A 20,226-nucleotide genomic window follows, 5' to 3' on the forward strand; every position below is an offset into this window, starting at 1 on the left:
CATCCTTTTCTCGGACTGGGACCTGTTCATATACGTTCTTGGCAGATGATCCAGAAGTGGTTTGCCATTGCCTTCTTCTGTGTGTGAATGGAGTAATTGTTGGGATGCCCCGGAGGAAAACTCCGTGTTGCCTAGACCACGGCCTTGCCCAACACAAGTTATAAATTCGGGCACCGCCGGGAATCGAACCCGACACCCCAGGATTACAAGGCCAGCCTTCTAACCGCTAGACCACGGCTTAAGAAAGGAAAAATGTTGAAGCAGGCTAGAACTTTCAAACACTGGGTGGGGTAGAGCAGACCATGGACCAAGGTCTGAAGAAAAGATGGTGACTTCTGTGTTGTCAATAAATTCCCTGCTTGTTGTTGAAACCATGAGATTCGTTATCAATTTTGCAAGAATCTGCTGCAGAACCATATCTTCAACCATAAGTCCCCTCATACTTTATCCATTTCAATACTAACTATTCATACATCTGTGGCCTATTATTTGTATTTTATGAAAATTGTGTTTGTAGCTCAGGCTGTGTAGCATTGAATGATGTATGTTTAAATAAATTGAAAAGGTAATGTCTTGGTATTTGCCTGGAGTGACTGAGGAAAGTCACAACTCTCAAGCAGCAGATGAGATTTGAACCCAAGACACAATGGAGTGCTTGGTGGTAGTAGTAGAAGTTTTATTCGGCAAAATACGGAAAAATATGACGAGGGCAAAGTTGCTGAAAATAATGTTTCCAGTCTCCAGTGCTGGAATTTGTCCATTAGCACCGTTATGTACTATACTGTGTATCATCAATAGCATGAGCCACAGCGATGTTTTCGATTTGATATGACAGTTCCCTCTCTAGTCTTTGTGGTCTTCTTGGTTGCGTTTTGTGTATCCTTGGTATCTATGTTCGGTACCAATTCCCTTGACATCGGTATGTTGGTCAAATCTGTGGATATCAATTGCGGGCTTAGAAATGTGTCATAGACTGGAGTGTACTAGTTTCTTGTTATGAGTTTTGACGTAACAAACAATATAAGGTTCTTTTTGGGTGTTGTGATTTGAGTACATTCGGTTGTAATGGTTGAAGTAGTTCCAATAAGGAATTCCTTCGAACTTTTGTCATGCATATCATATATTAATGTAATGTTTAGGTAATAATGATGCAGTTGAGCTGGTAGTTTTGCATGTGTGTAGATGGTCAAAGGATCGAACCAGATTCGAGTCAGCATCGTATATGTCTTATTATTTGCAGTGGTAAATATGTTGCATACTTATTCATAATTATTATCATTATTGTCTATTATCAAGTATTGGAAGAACTTGCTACATAATTTAAGGTTATGCCTATATTAAAGTTGGCAGGTATAACCTCAAAGGTTCACACTTGTTGTGTTTGTAATGGTATACCCACCTGTAGCATTTCATACAATAATATGTACAAATGCTTGTAATCTATGTTCATACCAAATTTTGTGCAAGTTGGCCAATTAATTCAGAAGCCAAAAAGGGAAAGATTGATTTGTGCACACAGTGATCTTAGCCCACTTTTTAAGAAGTGGAATGAAAAATGGATGACAGTGGAGAAAGTCAGGCTCTCTTGATGAAAGAATTCATGTCAGAAAATGAACCCTATAGAATTGAAGGTGGATCAAGTTCAGGCGAAGAATCCTACAACCAGTCAGATGGATGGTGGGATGGGACTGGCTCCAGTTGTAGTTCTTCCTCGTGTTATGCTTCAGATTCTTGCAGTGGGTAAGTTGTACATACCACAGGCCCAAACACTGGTAAGCAAGTTGACCTGTTTTATTAAACTATTCCATTACTTCCGGTCTTTTGAAACAACCCCCTATAGATAGCTGTGTTTGTATAGGCTTTCCTAACTCTTTGCAGTCTTACCCCATTTTGTAGATAAAATTATGAATGAGGTTGATTTCTTGGTTGCTGTTTGCATCTCAGTTTTGAGTATTCTGGTATAAAATAACATGGGAAGATTACTGAATTACAGTAGTGATGTTTTTCATAATATCAAAGTATATATTGTTTCCATTGGTGAATCCAACATTGATTGGACTTACCCATTACATTTATGAATCCATATTACATAACTGTTCTGTTTCATCTTTGTTGAATATTTGTATATATTATTTACTATTATGTGTAATAGTTTTCTTTTATGTCTTGAAAGATCGGAGTTGGACTGGGAATTGGCAATAGATCCTCGAGGAGAGCTGTTTTATATAGATTCAAATCCGCTTGAGAAATCAGAACATGATTCTGCAGGAACAGCAGAAAAGGCAGATGCTCCTAAATACTTGAGCACATTTAATCGAAATAGATGTACTACAAGAGGTTTGTCACAAGAAATAGATTTTAAATTGTGATAGTTGTTAGAAGTAGAGAATTATATAACAGATACTGTTCAATTTAACCAGTTGTGTTAAGATTAGAAAGTTTGCTGTTATGATTCTAAGATTTTTTCTTACAAGAAGAAGTGAAAATACACAACTTACCTATATAATATATTGCATATATTTATACCTTACATACAAACTACAGCCTTTAGTTTTTGTCAGTTTCACTTGAATTAAGACAAATTTTTCTTGGGAATTTTAGTTATAATGTATTTATTAACACATTTTGTCATTCATTGCTTCTAAACACTTGCCTGTAATTATGTAGGCCATTAATAACAAACCATATTTCTTATAATGTCATAGCATGTGCCTGCATGAGAGAGGAGAAATTGAGGAGAAGCAGTAATACAATGGGGATACCTCTTAGTGTCCAGGCAGTAGCTAACAGAATTGCCATCTGTGATGATGTAACTGTTACTATATGATTTACTGGTGTTGTAAGTTAAAACCCATGAGGCAGACAAATATATTAGTTAATGCTAGACATGTCATAAGATATCACATTTTTACCCATTAATAACTTCATAACAGAAATGCTACATACTTTCCTTTGACAGCCAAGCTTGTACAACTTATGAGGAGAAACAGCAAACGGCAGTTTAATAAGATTGTCACCACAGGAGTAGAAAATCAGCCAGCACAGACTCAGGGTGAGGTGCCTAATATTCGAGCAGCTACCATTAATAAAGTTACATTCCAGGATTGGCAGGTGTGTATGGCATCAGTATTGAGCCATGGTTAAGTATTAAGTACTGGTACAATCTTTATGGAATATTTAAACATGTTTTATACAAATTATATTTTTATCCTTTGTTATATGTCTTATTAGTATACCTCGTCTTTCTGTTCAAATCACACACCTTTGCTGAAGCTTGCCTACACAGTTTTGAGGATCACCTGGAGTGGACCATTTTCAATTATGCATTTATTTTAAACAAATCCACTCATTGTTATTGTAGCATATAAAGCATCATTACCAAATGCAGTTTATGTGATGTCAAGGTGATATTGGAAATTTTATGTGCCATATAAATCAAATATGTTTATTATTTATGCTCGTAGGAAGGTGAAGTTCGTGAAGTGAGCATTTCTGTTGATCCACGAGGTTGTCACAACCTGGGTCGCCGTGCAACCCTGTGTGAGACTGTTCTTGGACTAGTGATCAGTACCTTTGCAGATGAGACACGTATTATGATTGCTGGATTTATTCCCAATGGTGAAGCCATTAAACACCGCAGTATCAAAGTTGGTATGCTCACAAGAACAGTTTGAAATAAATTGTTTTAGCAGTGAGCGAAACATATATATGTGAAGATGTCACATATATCTTTATAATTATGTGTGGTTTAATTTCATACTGTTGTGTGAAGTTGACCACAGTAAAATTTGGAATGAATTGTCCATTTCATATATATTTTTATTGTATAAAATGTTTTTATCTCTCATCCATTTCACGATATATAAAAACATGGTACATAATCACAGTATTGTGAATGTACTGAGCCCTCTCGGCCCCCGATCCAGTGGGTATCTAAAGCTCTTTCCTCAATAGTAAAGCGGCTATGGCATGTAAGTGTCCACACACATTTTACTTAGTACTGAGTGGAATGTGTGCAGGTTTACCTCCACTTTTATCCACATATCTTAATGGCATCAAGCCTAGTTACAGATCCAACTTTGTTGTGAAATTAAATGAGCAGATATCAAGTTTCCTCAGTTCTGTTCCCTTCATTCTTATCATTTATCAGAGTCTTCATTTTCCTCTGTATATCCTTTATTTTGCGCAATAAAGGATAGCCAGTTATTCATGAATTCATGTACTATATCATTTATATAAGTATCTTCATATTTCACTGTTTCCCTTCTTGTTTCATGTAGCTACATTATTAATCTTTTCTTTACATGCCTGCAGTCAGCTTTTATATTTCATGTCTTGTTTTTGTTACCTTCACACACCATATTATCCATTTGATATTGCCACCATTTTATAAAACTTTAATGTTATGTCTTATTTTATTTTATTTTTTTGTATGCATTTGATTCTTTCTTTGCAATTTTAATGTATTCCATGGAGTAGCCAAACATGGTGGGATCATTGGAATTTAGCTGTTCAGTTGCAGAGAGACTATTTTGAAGTGAGAAAATTCCAGTAGTGTGTCAGGACTTAAATTGCATGTGTTATTGGACCAGGACGTTTGATAGGCCTTCATATAGTGTGGTCAGCTTTTTCAATAGAAAATGTCTGAGTTTCATAACCTTTAGGTGTATAATTGAAAAGTGATAAGTAAATGTAATGTATACTGAAAGTAGTAATAATTTCATATGATGTGTAGGTGATTGGTTGCGTAGTGTGGATGGACATGAAGTTACATTCCAAACCATTGACTCAGTTCTAACAAATCTCAGCACTCCTGGTAAGGTAAGCTGTAGTGTTTTGTATAGCATATGGCACTGCTAAGAATCTGATGCTAATTTATGTTAACAGTTTATATTTCCCTTACAGGTAGAGCTGAAGTTGCAGCGAGTTGCAGGTTGTGATGTTACAGCACAGTTGTCAGTTGAAAGCCCGCCCAAGGTTTGTATCTTATATGCTCAGACATTGTAACATTTTGGAAAAGTATTGCATACAGGGCTTTGAAATTAACATCCATGGACCAGAGTCCTCTTTGAGGACTGATAGTTGCTCAGCTAGTCAAGAAATTTACTATCTTTATGGAATCTGGATGTTTACAAGAACCTGTCACTGTGATGGTGAGCTAGAGGAATTTTCTTCACACCATTTCTTGAAGTTCCATTCTAATTTTACCATTCCATCTAGGCCTGTATTTTTCAGAAGGTTTATTCCTTATTCTTTATGAGTAATATTTTGTATGAATTATTTGTTTCTTTTATGTGCTACGTGTTCAGTTTCATCTTGTATCTCGTCCTTAATTTGATCAGAGTGCCCAGTACTGTTGATAAAACTGTTTTTTCCGAAAATGTGAGTGCCAGATACAAGTATTAATTATGTCATCTGTGCAAGACGTTCCCACGTGATTCATAATGAGAGACAAAGAGATGTGTTGGAAACATGAAATGTTGCATGTGTCAAACTCAGTACATATCCCAATGCATTCTTTGGCCAAAAATAATTTTAATGTAAGTGTTGTGTGGGAGGATGAATGATTAAAAATTGACTTTGTTCAGTCAGAGACTGGTATTTATCAGTGAATGTGCGCCATAAGCATTTCAGAACTTGAAGGTAGAATGCTTAATTGAATTTTTGAAGCAGGAAATTTGTAATGAGTTATTCGTTTGATGTCAGTAAAGCAAGCAGTTGAACATGGTTTTGATTTTTGGAAATTTGGAGTTGGGTTTCTGGTTTGTACTGGTAGACTGAATTCTTAGAAGCAGTTGGTATTTTTTTTACAAAAATTTTTTTTTGATGCTTTGTTCTAACAGTTTATCATCCATATTTTTAATAAAGAAACAAGGCACTATGCCAATACAGACTTCAGCCAGAAAATAACAATTTCTAAGACAGACAACTTCTGAATGATGCAGTCATGTGATAGCAGCACGTTCCAGCTCACCAGCATTACTAATTGCTACACAGAAACATCAGTCTTGTTGTTTATTATTGGATCTTATATTGTCCCTTTGTGGTGGCTGTTGTAAACACATTGCTCCAAATATTTGCTGAACAGTTTTTGCACATGTACTTCAATCCATGTTAGGAGGTCAAAGCCTTTTCCATTTCATCTTGAGTCACATACCACTAGTAAAAATAGTACTGGACTTGTGTAAGAACTTATTCGAAAATATATTTTACACTAGTGTGTAATTTCTATGGAAAGACTGCATTTATAATTTTGGAGCAAAAATAATTACTTTCAGTGTTTATATTTGATTTCCATCGAGGTTCTTAATTTTTGAAGGTGGCAAATAAATGTATACAAAATTTGTTATGTACTGCTATAAACATCTGCACACTTTTATGTATGTATTTTAATCACGAAACCAAAACTTACTATTGCATACAGGGAATTCAGCAGTCAGATTTGGTGAAACAGCTATTAGGGATCACTGGTGCTGATGAACTGAGCTGTGTACTACAGGAACTCCCAGTAGGAGTGTTATACCTCACACAAGAAGGTCTTACTGAAGGAGGTCCTGAGAACCAGGGTGTTCTGTATTGCTACCCACCTCCTATGCAGAGCAATACGCTGTGTTCTGCACGAGGAGCCTTCATGACATTGCAGCATCTTCTACCTGATGTGGCCCCATCTCCGCCAGTGAGGTAAATGTCCATACTGCAGCAATCAACTATATTGAAGTTCAGTAGTAAGTGAGAGAATTCTTTCTTCCTTACCATTTTTGGTATTTCTGGCCTTCCCTCCCTCACTCCTTTTATCCTGCTCCTGTTTAAGAGACATAATCCACTACTGAGGTGGGAACATCCTTGAAGAGGAACCAAGCATATTTGGTACTGGTATAATTTTAGACTTGTGTACATTTGGTGCCCACTTCGAATATTACACTCTGTTACTTGTTATCCTGATTGACATTTTTAATGAAGATGGCTGTCATCTGGGCTGTTGCACTATGTGGTCTGGTAGAAGTTTACTGATGTTTTAGAGGTGCACACTGTCTCTGTCATCAGGACAATGATTCAACAACCCAGAAGACAGCCTTCTTCATACTTACCACTGTAATCACCCGAAATCTTATTACATTTTTTATTTTTTGACGTAAATACGTCTATAAGGAAGGGTCATTCGGCAAAAATGTGTTACGAAAAAGGGAAACGAGAAAGTGTAACTTCATTGTTACCTCATCTGTTTACTCAGCATTGTTGTTACCTAGGAAATGTCATCTGTTTACTTGGCATTATTGTTACCTAGGAAATGTAATCTGTTTACTCGGCATTATTGTTACCTAGGAAACGTCATCTGTTGACTTAGCATTGTTATTACCTATAAAACATTACATTACCTAACCTTACCTTACATTTAGCTACCACAGACCCATTTTAAGCGTAACTAATTGAAGTTGAATAATCAATGTCTTAATCAAACTTATCTCAATTGTAAAGCATGTATAAAGGAAATATTTAGAATAATGCCAATATATAAACTTCCTTTCCGTATAGACGTATTTACGTCAAATTCTCCGGAACCGTGGTTCCACTATCACTTTTTCTCATTCTTGGCAATGTCAGGGTAGTACCTTCAAATAGACCACAATTGCATATTTCCATATTCTTATATACTCACCATTAATTTTTATCTTCTCATCGTATTAAACACCAAGTGTGTATTTCTACTAAGTATGTGTTTTATTAGTATCACCTGCTATGTCCCTTCAGATAGCCAGGATAGCTCAGTTAATAAAGTGACTGGCTGTGGACTGGATAGTCAGCCTGAAGCATGGGCAAGGATTTCTCTCTTTATCACCATGTTTATATTGGCTCTGGGGTCCACCTACTGACCTCTTATCTAATGGGTAGTGGGTAAAGCAGCCATAATGTGAAGTTGACCATATCCATTGCCAAGATTAAGAAAGCATGAGTTACATATTTACTTCCTTTCATGCCTTTGTGGCTTGATGCTTAATCACAAGGACATTTAACTTTTTAAATCCCTCCATTTAATTTAATATATATAGCCCAGTTATAATAGTTTATGAAAATTTATTGCTCTCCTGACAAGTGTGGGGCAATTACATGTTCTGAAACACTACAACAAAAGACTGTGAAAGTAGTTGTGCTTGGAAACTTACAGTTTATTAGTTTATTCATATAGTTTTGACATTAATAAAACTTAAATTCTTTAAAATTATAGACAACAATAATTAAATTAGAATGATGTCAGAAAATGATGTTCCATTTTATTTGTTCCAGTTCAACTGTTCTGCTGCGTGGTGAGTTAACTCATGTAGTGTACACAGCTCAAGGGAAGGAAGTCATGCTTCTTGCACTGCCACATAGCAGGTTGGTCATATTACATATCTTGCATTCAGAAATATTGTTATTTTATCTGAGATTTGAGTATCTTATAGTGGTGAAGGTGTCAGTTGTATCAGTAGTGTTCTGGATTGTATGTGACCGATGAGACTACATGGAGTCACGACCCCGAAGATAAGATTTTTGTGGTGTTTGGGAAAAGTCTGCTATTTTCAGAAAATAAGTTACCTTTCCTTCAAGTCAAAATATTGACAGGTTTTTTATTATTTCTCTGTTTCAAGATTAATGACAGCACTTATTACTGAACCCAGGATCTTTTGTATACTAAACTAATACTATAAGCAGTAAAATAATTTATATAGTGACTTAGGAAAGATTCCTTTTCGTTAAATAGTGTCAGTTTCACCTCTGATTCAGTGCTTGACTGGACTTGAAAGTTAGTAACTTAACTTTTATTTTATGCTTTTGAAATGTTTCTTATAGGTGTCCCTTGCGTGAAGCTGTGCAAGTAACAGCTGATTTGGTGCACAGCTTACAGTTCAACTATCAGACCCTGTCACGGTAAGTATAATCAACAGTTGCTACCCTTATTTATTATACAGAATATCCCTGGAGAAAGTGTACTAACTGGAGATGATAAATGAACTGATATTTGTAAGATTTGAGGTTTTCACAGTGGTGAGTATGAAGCTTTCTGTCTTCTGGGTTGTTGCACTGTGTAGTCTGGTTGATGTTATGAATGTTTGAAGCTCAAGAGATGGAGATGTTTTATTTAATTGCTGTTGTAAATGTTTATAAACTTCTAAACTGTTAAACTCGTGATGTAAATCTGCTATAAATAAAAACAGTATGCCATCAATACAGATACACTACATAGCTTGTTGTGGCAATGAATTAATGGTGTGTGTTTATTGAATAAAGTATTTTGGGGATAACTTAATGATGAACTGGGATTTGGTGTTTGAACAAGTTAACTTTTTACAACTTCCTGTCGTCCTCCTAGCCCTTCATGAAGCACAAAGAAATCTCTGTCAACATACAGTTAGCATGAGCCCTGCAGGTTCAGGGCATTCATATTGCATCCTTAAACCAGTTTTGTAATTTTCAGTAAATCCATTAATTGCGTGGGTTTTGAAGTGTGATGTTAAACTAAAGAGAATAAAAATTATATTTTGGTTTCTCTTTTTGCTAGTAATTACATACAATTGGTAAGATGAGCAGGACATGTAGAATACGTGGTAGAACATACACAGAATTTTGGTTTTAAAATGTATGAAGAAAGGGACACTGTGAACTCTAGATATAGATTAGAAGATAATGTTACAGTTCACCTTACATAAACAGGTTTTGAATGAACTGAATTGATCTTGCTTAATATGAGGTCGAATAGTGATCTTTTGTGATGTCAGTTGTGAACTCAGAGTTTCATTAATTTTCAATCTGCTGGATATGTTACTGTTTATCTAAACAGGCTGCAGATTTAATTTGTCACTAGTTACTGATGTCACTGTTGCTTTTAATTTTTTCTCTTTTATTAGTGCTTTTACAAATGAAGAATATCACCCAGCACTTGATCATTTCTTCTCGCTGTTTTTTGCTCGGCTTCTCAGTAGTGGTCTGTGGCCAAGTGCCCAGCAATCTGTGTTTTTACAAGATATTTCCACCAAGGCAGCTGATCCAGCTCCAGCTCAGTTTGAAGATCTTCTGCCTGCTGCACATTGGGTTCCTTTGCCTCGTGAAACACAGGTGAGCAGCCAGACCTTGTATGTTGATCCAGGGTGGCATCGATTGACTGTTTTTGGCTTTTGTTTAAAAGAGATCTTTTTTCTGTTGACATTTTTTAACATTTCAGGGTATAGTTTTTAACTCAGTTGAGATGGATGAATTGGTACAAATTATTTGATTCCATATACGAGGCGCGTCCCAAAAGTAAGTTTCCCACTCGTCCCACAGCTAGCAAACCTTATATTGCGCGAAGCGACTGTGCGTACGTGATAGAGCAATGACGTAGCATGGCGCATGCACTAACGGTACTTCCCGCATTCTCACAGTAGCATCGTTGCAGCTGTTGAAGATGGAGGTTTTTATTCCAGCTCCCGCCGACTGTGAAGTGCGGTCAGTGATAAAGTTTTTGAATGCACAGAGCATAGCGCCGATCGAAATTCATCGTCAGCTGTGCCGGGTCTATGGGCCTAACGTCATGAGCAAGCAGATGGTGCGTCGCTGGTGCAGACAATTTTCAGCAGGTCGACAAAGTGTGCATGATGAGAAGCGCAGTGGGAGGCCATCCATCATTACAGACGACCTTGTGGAGCTTGTGCGGGAACGCATTATGGATAATCGTCGCTTCACAATTACGGAACTCAGCAGTCATTTCCCGCAGATTTCCCGCTCCTTGTTGCACAAAATTGTCACGGAGCACCTGTTGTTCAAGAAATTGTGCGCCAGGTGGGTGCCGAAGCAACTGACGCCAGAACACAAAACAAAGCGCATGGAGTCAGCATTGACATTTCTGCAGCGGTACCATGATGGCGGCGACGAGTTTCTGGACCGGATCATCACAGGTGATGAAACGTGGATTGCACACATTACCCCAGAAACCAAGCAGCAGTCAATGCATTGGCGTCACAGTGGATCTCCCTGTAAGACGAAATTCAAGCAGATGTTGTCGGCGCGGAAAGTGATGTGCACGGTGTTCTGGGACAGACAGGGCGTTCTCCACGTCGACTTCCTGACCAGAGGTGAGACGGTGAATGCTGAGCGTTACTGCGAAACACTGCAGAAATTGCGACGGGCCATTCAGAACAAGCGGCGCGGGATGCTTAGTGCCAGTATTGTCTTCCTGCACGATAACGCTAGGCCGCACACGGCTCGACGGACAGCAAGTCTCCTGCAGGAGTTCAGCTGGGAGGTGTTTAATCATCCACCCTACAGCCCGGACCTCGCTCCCAGTGATTTCCATCTTTTCCTACACCTCAAGAAATTCCTGTCCGGTCAGCGTCAGCGTTTTGAGAATGACAGAGAGGCGGAGATGGTTGTCACACAGTGGTTCCAATCCCAGGCGGCAGACTTCTACGACACAGGTATTCAAAAGTTGGTCCCACGGTATGACAAATGTCTCAATTCCGGTGGCGAATATGTTGAAAAATAGCTGGACATTTGCTGTATCTGTTGCAATAAATATTTCCATGAAATTGTGTTTTGTTTCTGTAAATGGCCCCAGGGAAACTTACTTTTGGGACGCGCCTCGTATTATACATTCATAAGATATGTGTAAAATGTGATGTAAAAGTTTAAATGGATATTATTTTCTGCTTTTAGCCCAGCTTTCTTATTGTATAAGGAAAGTAGGGGTGTCAATATGTTTATACAGTGTTACATCTGGCTGTCTCAATTTTGTTATCCATGTAATAGATTTTACAAAACATAATGCAAACACAATATCACATAGGGACCATCAAGTTGCCTTTTATTAAGAAGTTTGTTTCTTTCATTCATTTTGTGGTGTGTGGTTTTATGTGTGTGTATGCAAATGTAAGGCAGCATGGTAGCTGGGTGAAACTTGCATTTAGCTTTCAGTTTGATGGTGATAACTACTTAAATCATTAATGGTAGGGACATTAAATTTGGTATGGAGGTTCATAAAAGACAAATTCTGTAGGAAGTATTATTTCCATGATAACAGTTACAAACATTATGATTGAGGTTGTATCTGACAGATTTAAGATAATCAGAACCTGCACTTGTGAAAATAACATGCAGAAATGGGTCACTACATTTTTTATGTAATAGTTTGTAGTTTTTCTTTCACCATGTAAATTGAACAGAACTTTTTGTAGGGTATATTGGTTTGCTATTTTAATTTTATTTGCATTTTCCACGAGCCTAATAACAGTGCTGTGAAGGGATACACATTCTGAAGTGTACATTTTGTATGAAATATGCAAAAGTAATATGTCCATTTCAAGTGTACCTTTTTGTTCATCAGATTTTTCTTCCATACTGTATAGTAATTATAATGAGTTTTTCCATCTGGTGTTTGCACTGAAATGGTTAAGTGTCTTATATTGCTACCTATTCTGTAACAATAGAGGCATGGTTCCATGTTGTTCTGAAATTTGTGGAAAAACATAAACATTAAGGTTTATTAAGATTTAAGTTGCTTTGTATCCTTCACAGGTGCAACTTGATGAAGCATTGAGTGAACTAGAATCAAATGATTTTGGTGATTTGGTAAGTAACTAAAGTGTTAAACAATCCATAATTGGCTGATCAAAAGTTCTTATTACTTTCAAAACATTTCACTTCTTGAGATAGTAAGCACAGTGTCCCATGTAACTTGGAACCCACCTACTAGCATGTGATGGCTATGTTCTGCATTGAAAGTAACTAATTTCCTAGTTGTTTTCTTGCTGCTGTTGTGGAAGGTTCCTCATTAAATTGGACTATAATAGAATGTCATTGGCCTGTAATGGTAGAAAAATCACTGGTGCCATCGGTTTCTAAATGTTATAAGTATGTGAAGTTTTACTTAAAATAAGAGATTTTTCTTGCCAGCGTCATACCAAGCAATTTATAACTAGGAACAACTTTTTACCATAACTTGTTGCATCTGCTGTACTTGCAGTTTTGCTTCTGAAGCTATTTATAACTGGCTGTCCTTATAGGACTGCTGCTAGTCTAGGAGAAGAATGTGTTCATTCCAGAATTTAACCGAGTACCTTACACTCTCCAAATTTTAGACAGTGAGGGAAGCCCATTATATGACATCCTCTGAACTTCCACTTTATTCCTGGAGAGAAGTATTTTGAAGTTTCTTGCTATAGTGCAGAAACCAGTTATTGTTTTCTGCCTCCCATTTTAATAAATGTTAGTATCTCAAAAATGATATTGGAATTTAAACCTGCTAATTAGATCACTAATGTTTTGTTGCTTTTTGTTTCAGAGTGAAGATAGCACTGGCTGTCAAAGACTGTATACAATCATTGGCACATGTTTTTATCACAAGGTACTCTTACTTTCTATTTTGTTGTTTCACAGTACAGATGGCTGTGCTGTAACTGTATCTTTTCCATATTGGCCATAAATGAGTCTAACATCGAGTTTCTCTCGTTGAGTGTACATTTCTTACATGACTGTACAAGACAGTAGTCCAGATCATGTCAAGAGAAGGATTGTCCTTTAGCTGTGTCCTCTTTGTTGAAAAACATATGTGTGAAACATGTGAATACTTAGGTGCACATCACTGAACTTGTCTTCAATTTGACTGTAATTCTTTCATACAAAACTGTAGGATTACCCAAAGAAAAAACTTTCAGAACAACACATCTTTGGAAAAACATTTTTTGTTTTAATATGCTCTCTTTGACAATGCATAACTTTTATTTGAAGCATTTTTTACTACATTCTGAAATAAGAGAGTTATTTAAAGTAATGCAGTTAGATGAACCAACCACCTTGCATATTCATAAGACTGTCATAACAAATAAGCATTTTCATTATTTCAGTATAGTTTATTTTATGAAAAGAACCTGGTTAAAGAATGAGGGTTTTTGATAGAATTGATTCAAGACTTATGCACATTTTGCATTTTATTTTTCAGGGATATCTACTGGCATCTCATTTAGCCAGAACAGACCTTGTTGATGTACACACATTCTGTCGTCAGCAGGGTCTGTTGCATTTGGGACGTTCTGAACCTGTGCGTTCTTTGGTCTTATGGCGTGAGGTGTTTCCTGCCTCATGCAATAGGGGATTATCTGAGACAGTGGTTCCCTACACACCTACCACCACCTCACCATACCAGTTGCCTCAGGGGAGGTGGTTTCTGCTGATTGTGGGCAAGGTAACCAAATATTGTTATGATGTCTTACAGAACAAAAGTATTTCTGGTACCATTATTAAATAATAAAGCACTGACACAGAACTGAAATATTAAAGTAGCTACTACTACTATGAGGCACTACAGCCCTTTTGTAGGGCTTTGTCCTCCCCAGCCTATACTATAGCTAACAGTAATCAGACAACTTGAATTTTTTGGTGTACAAGTTTGGCCTAGTATGAACTAAATAAACATGTAGTTCAAAAGATACTCTAAATTATTACTTGTACACTCATTTTCTCTAAATATTTAAATTAAAGTAATGAAGAAATTTTATAAATCAACTCTTATGCCATCTTGTCATGCTTATCTTCACTTGTCCAGTGATCACAATGTAGTACCTTTCACAGCTGAAAGCAGTTGAGTGTATTAGCATTATTTCTCTCTGTTCTCAGTTCCTTGACAGATATATTACTAGCGTGTAATTTGTGTATTTCTTGTCTTATCTGATTAAGAAGTTTAATGCTGTATCAGCCTCAAAATTCTCATTTCAGGATTTCCTTGGCCTTGTTCAGTTGTAAGCAATGCCAGTTGTAGCATAGTTACTTGTAGGTCTTATCTTTTTTGGACAGGAAAGAGTTAAGGGGCTGGATTATGTATGTATGTCCCTGGCAAGATTCATTATCTTATGGTAGCCACTGTATCATCAGATTGCACTGTAGATGGTTATCTTCATATTTAAAGTATACTTATGACTATCAAAATAAGATAACCAGAGATGTTTAATATCTGTTTTTTGCATCCTGTTTTGGTGTAATGTTTTACAAAAGCTTATAGAGATGTGATGACATATCACACTTCCCTCCTTCTGTTACCCTTAATTTGGTTATATTTGAATAATAATTGGTAGAACCATATTTTTTATATTCTGATACTTAACTTTTATTAAAGGGACAAGAAATGCTGGTGGTTCTGTTGGAATCTGGAGGATGCACAGTTAGGTATGTACAGGGTACTTTAACTTTCATGCACAAACATACTCGACATACAAAAAATACAATATACAAATATACACAGATATAGTGAGTCTGCTAAAACTGTTTTATAAGAATAACAGATTCAAACCTTTCATTGTTCAGGACTGTTGTGTGAGCAAGCAAAATCCTCTGGTCATTCATATGGGCAGTATGACATGATTCCATGAAATGTGTGCCGGTTAAAAAGAAAGAAAAATTGCATTTACGGGTCATAGGGGAATATGAGAACAGTGATGGATATCCATGAGGCATGTGCTTCTTAGAACACTGGAATCAGATGCAAACAGTGATCTAAGAATAGTCTGTGTTGCTGAAAGGATTATGGTCAGTGATTTTTAGTGATCATTGCATATAAGTTGTTTCTGTACATTGATTTTTCATTTCTTTGACAAATATGAGTTTATAGTCCACAAAACTTTGTTGAGTTTACATTTTGCTATGCAGGATGACCTGAAAGTCACTGTGGTTTTAGAAGTCTAGAAGCTCTTAACATTTAAAACATATTAAGGAACAAATGCTCAGAAAGTATGTATTAGTAAATTTTTTACATGTCTTTTTTGTAGCCTCTAGTTAATAACTGATTTCAGCCCTTACATTCAGCAGCATCCCTGAAGTTATTGTTTCAGCAGCTGTTTGAGTAATCTAAGTTGGCCACTTGCCCAGTTCACGGGTACGTGGTACTTCGTACCCCCATATGCCACACCACACGAACTGCAATTTCTAGGCATTGCAATCAAAACCTTTGTGTAAGACTGAGTGTATTGTTGGTTTTGGTATTTGCAGTTATATAAGGGCTGTCTTATTTGATATCTTCTTTGAATGCTTTGTTGACCTTTTTGTAGGCATGCCATTACTCGTTTGTTCAGATTTCTCGTACCAATCTCTCATCCTGTCTGTTTTTGTTGCTAGGTGGATCTTGGTGGTATGTTTGCACACTAGTAACAAGGACTCCAATCTCGATATAAAATCTTATGAACAATTTCTATACCATGTGAGCCGCAGGCGGCCTCACACTTAGGGAGATTCAATGTCACGTTCAGCCACATGATGTGGGAATAATGCTTTGTAACTTTGGCTTCGGTACCTTAAGAATACAATCTGTCTACAATTCAACTGATTTCTGCAATAACCATTAGACATGTATATAAATATAGGTTATAAGTCTAAAACGTAGGCTGATGATACACATGGTGGTGATGAAATCTCTTATGGTGTCATTTACCATTTTAGTAGGTTTACCCTTATTAATACATATTGATCTTTTATGAAGGAGGTCAGAGTCGGAATCACAGATTTTAGTACCGCCTCCACAGCCCTGCTAGTAACAGACTTAAATTCAGTTAACCACAGCATGCATTGTGATTTCACTTATGGGCTGTCCTTTTGTACCAAAGCATATCATCATGTATGTAAGTCTGATGCAGGAACACATTACTTTGTAATTGGCTCAAGCTTTTGGTTAAATTTTCATTTCAGTATTCTGTTTCTTCAGTGTGTATTTAGTTAAAAAATTGAGACGCCCAAAACTCTTTTCGTGAGTGACTTTCTGGACTCTCTTTAATATTTATTAACAAAGTGATACCATATTCTGTTCCCAGTATATGAAAGGAATGACTAGCGATACAGTAGGCTGTAGATTAAGCAGGTTAAAATAGTTTGTGTTTCAACAAATTCATTCACAAATTTGGAAGAAACATAGTTCTCCTGCTATTGAATTTCCAGCATGTATGATTAATTCTTCGTGATGCATATTAGTGAACTGTGATTGTTATGGTTCTGTTACAGATTGGAAGGATGCACTGGACCAGATGTATGTTATGTTGAACAGGCTCAAGACACACTTGCACATATTCAAAAGCTTGGTATTCCAGCTGTAGCTGTCAAATGGTAAACAATGATGTTAAATAAATATGTACTTTAATAACATTACTGAGAACTTCATGTATCAGTGTTATAGCTATGGTACTTGTTGAACATTTTCAACAAGGTCTGCACCTCTTTGCTCTTTGAGAGCAACCTTTATTCACAGAAAAACATCAAAATAAATATATATATTTATATATATCATATTGGCTTTTGTATAATACAGAGTCTTTAGATTGGAAAATTTGCTTCAGTAATACTTGCCTAATTTTATGTCTGCCACCAAGCAATGGCTCATCAGAGTTTTACATGGAAAGAAGTAGCTTGTTGGAGATTTATTTTTCATAATTATTTTAATTGATTTCCATTTTAAACATTCTTGGTAATAAGTGAATAAAACAGGCAGGAGTTGACAGCCCATAAGTACTTACTGACAGTGTCACCACATAATAATTAAAAAAAAATATTTAGGTTGGCATCAGGGCCACGTCCACAGGTGATACATCCTGAAATGGTTCCTGTGCGCAAAACATCACCCAATTTTCTTGGGTTTGTTCGGTCTGCTGATCCATCAACTCCGTCTAAACATGCATCACTAGTGAGTGAGTGTACAGTTATTTATCTTTATCCACATTTGTATGAAAATTGGTTTAATCATAAAGTAGTATCTTATATTAATTACCCCATGACTCATTCTCATCCAGTCTATTTTGTTATGTAATGTACTACAAGTGCTTACTGTTAGTCCAAAAGTAGAAAAACATTAAGTTGAATTTTGTAATTATACTAATATATACTGCAGTTTAATTACAGTGGGACCTGCTTCAGTTTAGGGATTGCAATTGAATTCTCTCAGTTTTGGAATATCTTTTGTTTAAAGTTTTGCTCATTTTACAGCTCATATTACTCTGATAGAGGAACCTTATGTGCGAATTTCTTTACTATGACTTTTCCTGGCTCCAAGATAAACATTTTGTGATAAATTTATAGTACAAACAGTGCAAAAACACACACACATACAGTGTAAAATTGGTATTGTTTTACATACTTTTTTTGTGTCTGCTATTTTAGAGGTGAAAAATCTCTCTTGCTCCACCATTAAATTTATTATTTGTGGTTTCAGTATCTCCCACTGTTCTTAACTCTTGTTGTTTCTCTCCATTCATGAGGGCTAGAGTTTGAATCCCATTTTATTTAATGCCACATTTTTAACTTCTTAGGTTATGTAGTTTCAGATACCAGGATGATTTGTGAATGATGAATTGGAAAAAATGTGGAAGAAACTGGTCATGGCTCCTAAGGAAGAAATGGAGAAAAATGTGTAGAAGGTTTGCCTCTTAATTCCATCCCTCTAGAAACTGTAGAATCAGCTACTTTTATTAGTAATCTGTTTTCTCTGTAGGTGGTAGTTCTTTATCTCTTGGTTCTCCTTATGGCAAGAAACCAGTGGAAGTGACATCAATACTCAAGCATCGGACTAGCCCTGACAGAGGGCTGGTGTTCAGTCCTTCAGGTATTTGCACTTACTGATCTAGTTTATCTAGTATGTATTAGGTGCTCTTTTTCAGGTATAAATTAGATGGAGTGTGAACTTGATCACTCACCCCTCACAATTGGTATGGAACTTTTATCTCCATGTTCATATAACTTCATCTGAAGATGCTTGAACATAGGAAATACTTAAGTCAGGATGATTCCTAGTTTAATGAAAATAAAGTGAACTTAATATGAAAGACTGTTAAGATGCTGACATGTACAGGTCTCTCAGTACAAGGCTCAACTTCGGAGGATTCAGCCAGCCAGGCAACCAGTGTAGTGAGTGAAGTGAGTGATGAGGCTGCTCCTATACTAGGTCGACGAGCAGAGAGAGAGCAGGGTAGTCACCGTGGTAGTGATACAAGTGCTACGCTCAGTCGGCTTACTGACTCACATTCAGAACGATCTGACAACTCAGATTCAGACTGGGAGCTGCAGCAGGTGTGTAGTGATTACAGCCACAGTTGCACAAGGATTGCAGTACTTCTGCAGATAATCTTCATTATTTTTGGACTTACACTAAAATTGCTGTTTGAACTTAATTCTGTCCATGAAATCTTTCAATTTGCTATTCTGATATGAAATTACTTTTTAGCACTGATGTTGCTAAGACTGCATCAGTGCAAGATTAATTGTTTTTGGTTTTGTGAAGTGATTCAGTAAAATAGTCTTGATTAATTTTTGGAACAATCTGATTGTTTAAATAAGTTGAGCAGAAGCCGTAACAGGCATGTATGAAATTTAATTTTTGTTTTATTGCCACAGAACAAAATTCTAGGTTAATGGATTCTACTTGCCTTGAGAATTCAGTTGTTAGTCAGCTTCCTGTCATTGTTAGCTGTTTTTAATTTTGAGTTCTAATTTGCATTTTGGTTGTTTGTGTGCCTGACATTGACAGTGTTCTTTCTACTTGGAACTTGATCACTGTCTTCAGTAGTAATGTTACTAAAAATATTTTAATAATTTTGTCTAATTTTGCAGAATCAAAACCACCAGTGGACTCTGAATAGCCAGTTTGACTTGTCTGACATGGGACAGTCTTTGCTTAATGACATCAGTGATATATTACCTTCAAAGTAAGTGCATGTCCTGGATTGGAAAGATAAAAAGGACATTTCTGTTACATCATATCATTTCATGATTTGAAAGTGGTGGCTGAGAAATCAAAATGGAATGTAATATTGAACCAAGATGTGCAGTTAACTATAACCACACCTTGGGAGAGGTAGGCTTTAGTGATTAAAATATAGAATCATCCCTGATTAGAAGGGAAAGGGGATTAAAATAGTACAGATCTTGCATAACAGTACATGTTGCATACATAGTGTACAACTCATCACAGGGGAGGTTTCATAATCTGAAATTCAGATTGCCATAGTTCAGACATACAGGAAAAAGCTACTTTACTGTTCAGTGCAAGTGTAGACAGGTCCTTCATAAATCCAGTACTGCAGAGGTTCTACAGAATGCATTTCATTACAAACTCTTGCCCAGTTAGCAGTATCAAGGTCACCAGAAAATAAACGACACCATTGATTTGTGCCGAGGTTGTGAAGTTGTTCTGTGTCTTGAAAACTGTTTTGAGGCATTTCACCTTAAATTTAACTTATAAATTTGTGAATT

At 36.5% G+C, this 20,226-nt stretch overlaps 1 protein-coding gene and 1 long non-coding RNA gene across 11 annotated transcripts in view; one reads left to right on the plus strand and one right to left on the minus strand.

Annotated features, from left to right (window-relative positions):
- The window catches only part of LOC110838557 (inturned planar cell polarity protein), a 24,747-nt gene continuing 4,521 nt past the window's right edge, over positions 1-20,226 (plus strand). Inside the window, exons 1-20 of one of the 10 annotated variants that reach the window (XM_087340075.1) lie at positions 509-1,242; positions 1,520-1,740; positions 2,174-2,337; positions 2,960-3,111; positions 3,465-3,651; positions 4,736-4,821; positions 4,888-4,977; positions 6,425-6,681; positions 8,284-8,373; positions 8,830-8,907; positions 9,885-10,092; positions 12,526-12,579; positions 13,292-13,354; positions 13,949-14,191; positions 15,119-15,168; positions 16,990-17,091; positions 17,539-17,669; positions 18,470-18,580; positions 18,827-19,044; positions 19,585-19,679. In XM_087340075.1, the coding sequence (XP_087196201.1) occupies positions 1,556-1,740; positions 2,174-2,337; positions 2,960-3,111; positions 3,465-3,651; positions 4,736-4,821; positions 4,888-4,977; positions 6,425-6,681; positions 8,284-8,373; positions 8,830-8,907; positions 9,885-10,092; positions 12,526-12,579; positions 13,292-13,354; positions 13,949-14,191; positions 15,119-15,168; positions 16,990-17,091; positions 17,539-17,669; positions 18,470-18,580; positions 18,827-19,044; positions 19,585-19,679 (2,564 nt within the window). In that variant the 5' untranslated portion in view covers positions 509-1,242; positions 1,520-1,555. Of the gene's footprint in view, positions 1,741-2,173; positions 2,338-2,959; positions 3,112-3,464; positions 3,652-4,735; positions 4,822-4,887; positions 4,978-6,424; positions 6,682-8,283; positions 8,374-8,829; positions 8,908-9,884; positions 10,093-12,525; positions 12,580-13,291; positions 13,355-13,948; positions 14,192-15,118; positions 15,169-16,989; positions 17,092-17,538; positions 17,670-18,469; positions 18,581-18,826; positions 19,045-19,584; positions 19,680-20,226 lie in introns of all 10 variants that reach the window. The other 9 variants (XM_087340076.1, XM_087340083.1, XM_087340081.1 and 6 more) reach the window with 9 other exon arrangements.
- LOC147871209 (uncharacterized) lies at positions 6,065-7,828 on the minus strand. Its single transcript, XR_015532500.1, has 2 exons — positions 7,658-7,828; positions 6,065-6,802 (listed from the first exon to the last, which is right to left on the minus strand). It is a non-coding gene; the product is annotated as an uncharacterized LOC147871209 (long non-coding RNA).

The sequence above is a fragment of the Zootermopsis nevadensis genome, unplaced genomic scaffold (assembly GCF_977971745.1).
Source record: "Zootermopsis nevadensis isolate Lab colony 2312 unplaced genomic scaffold, Znev_1.0 Znev_ptg000061l, whole genome shotgun sequence".
Classification (NCBI taxonomy): domain Eukaryota; kingdom Metazoa; phylum Arthropoda; class Insecta; order Blattodea; family Termopsidae; genus Zootermopsis; species Zootermopsis nevadensis.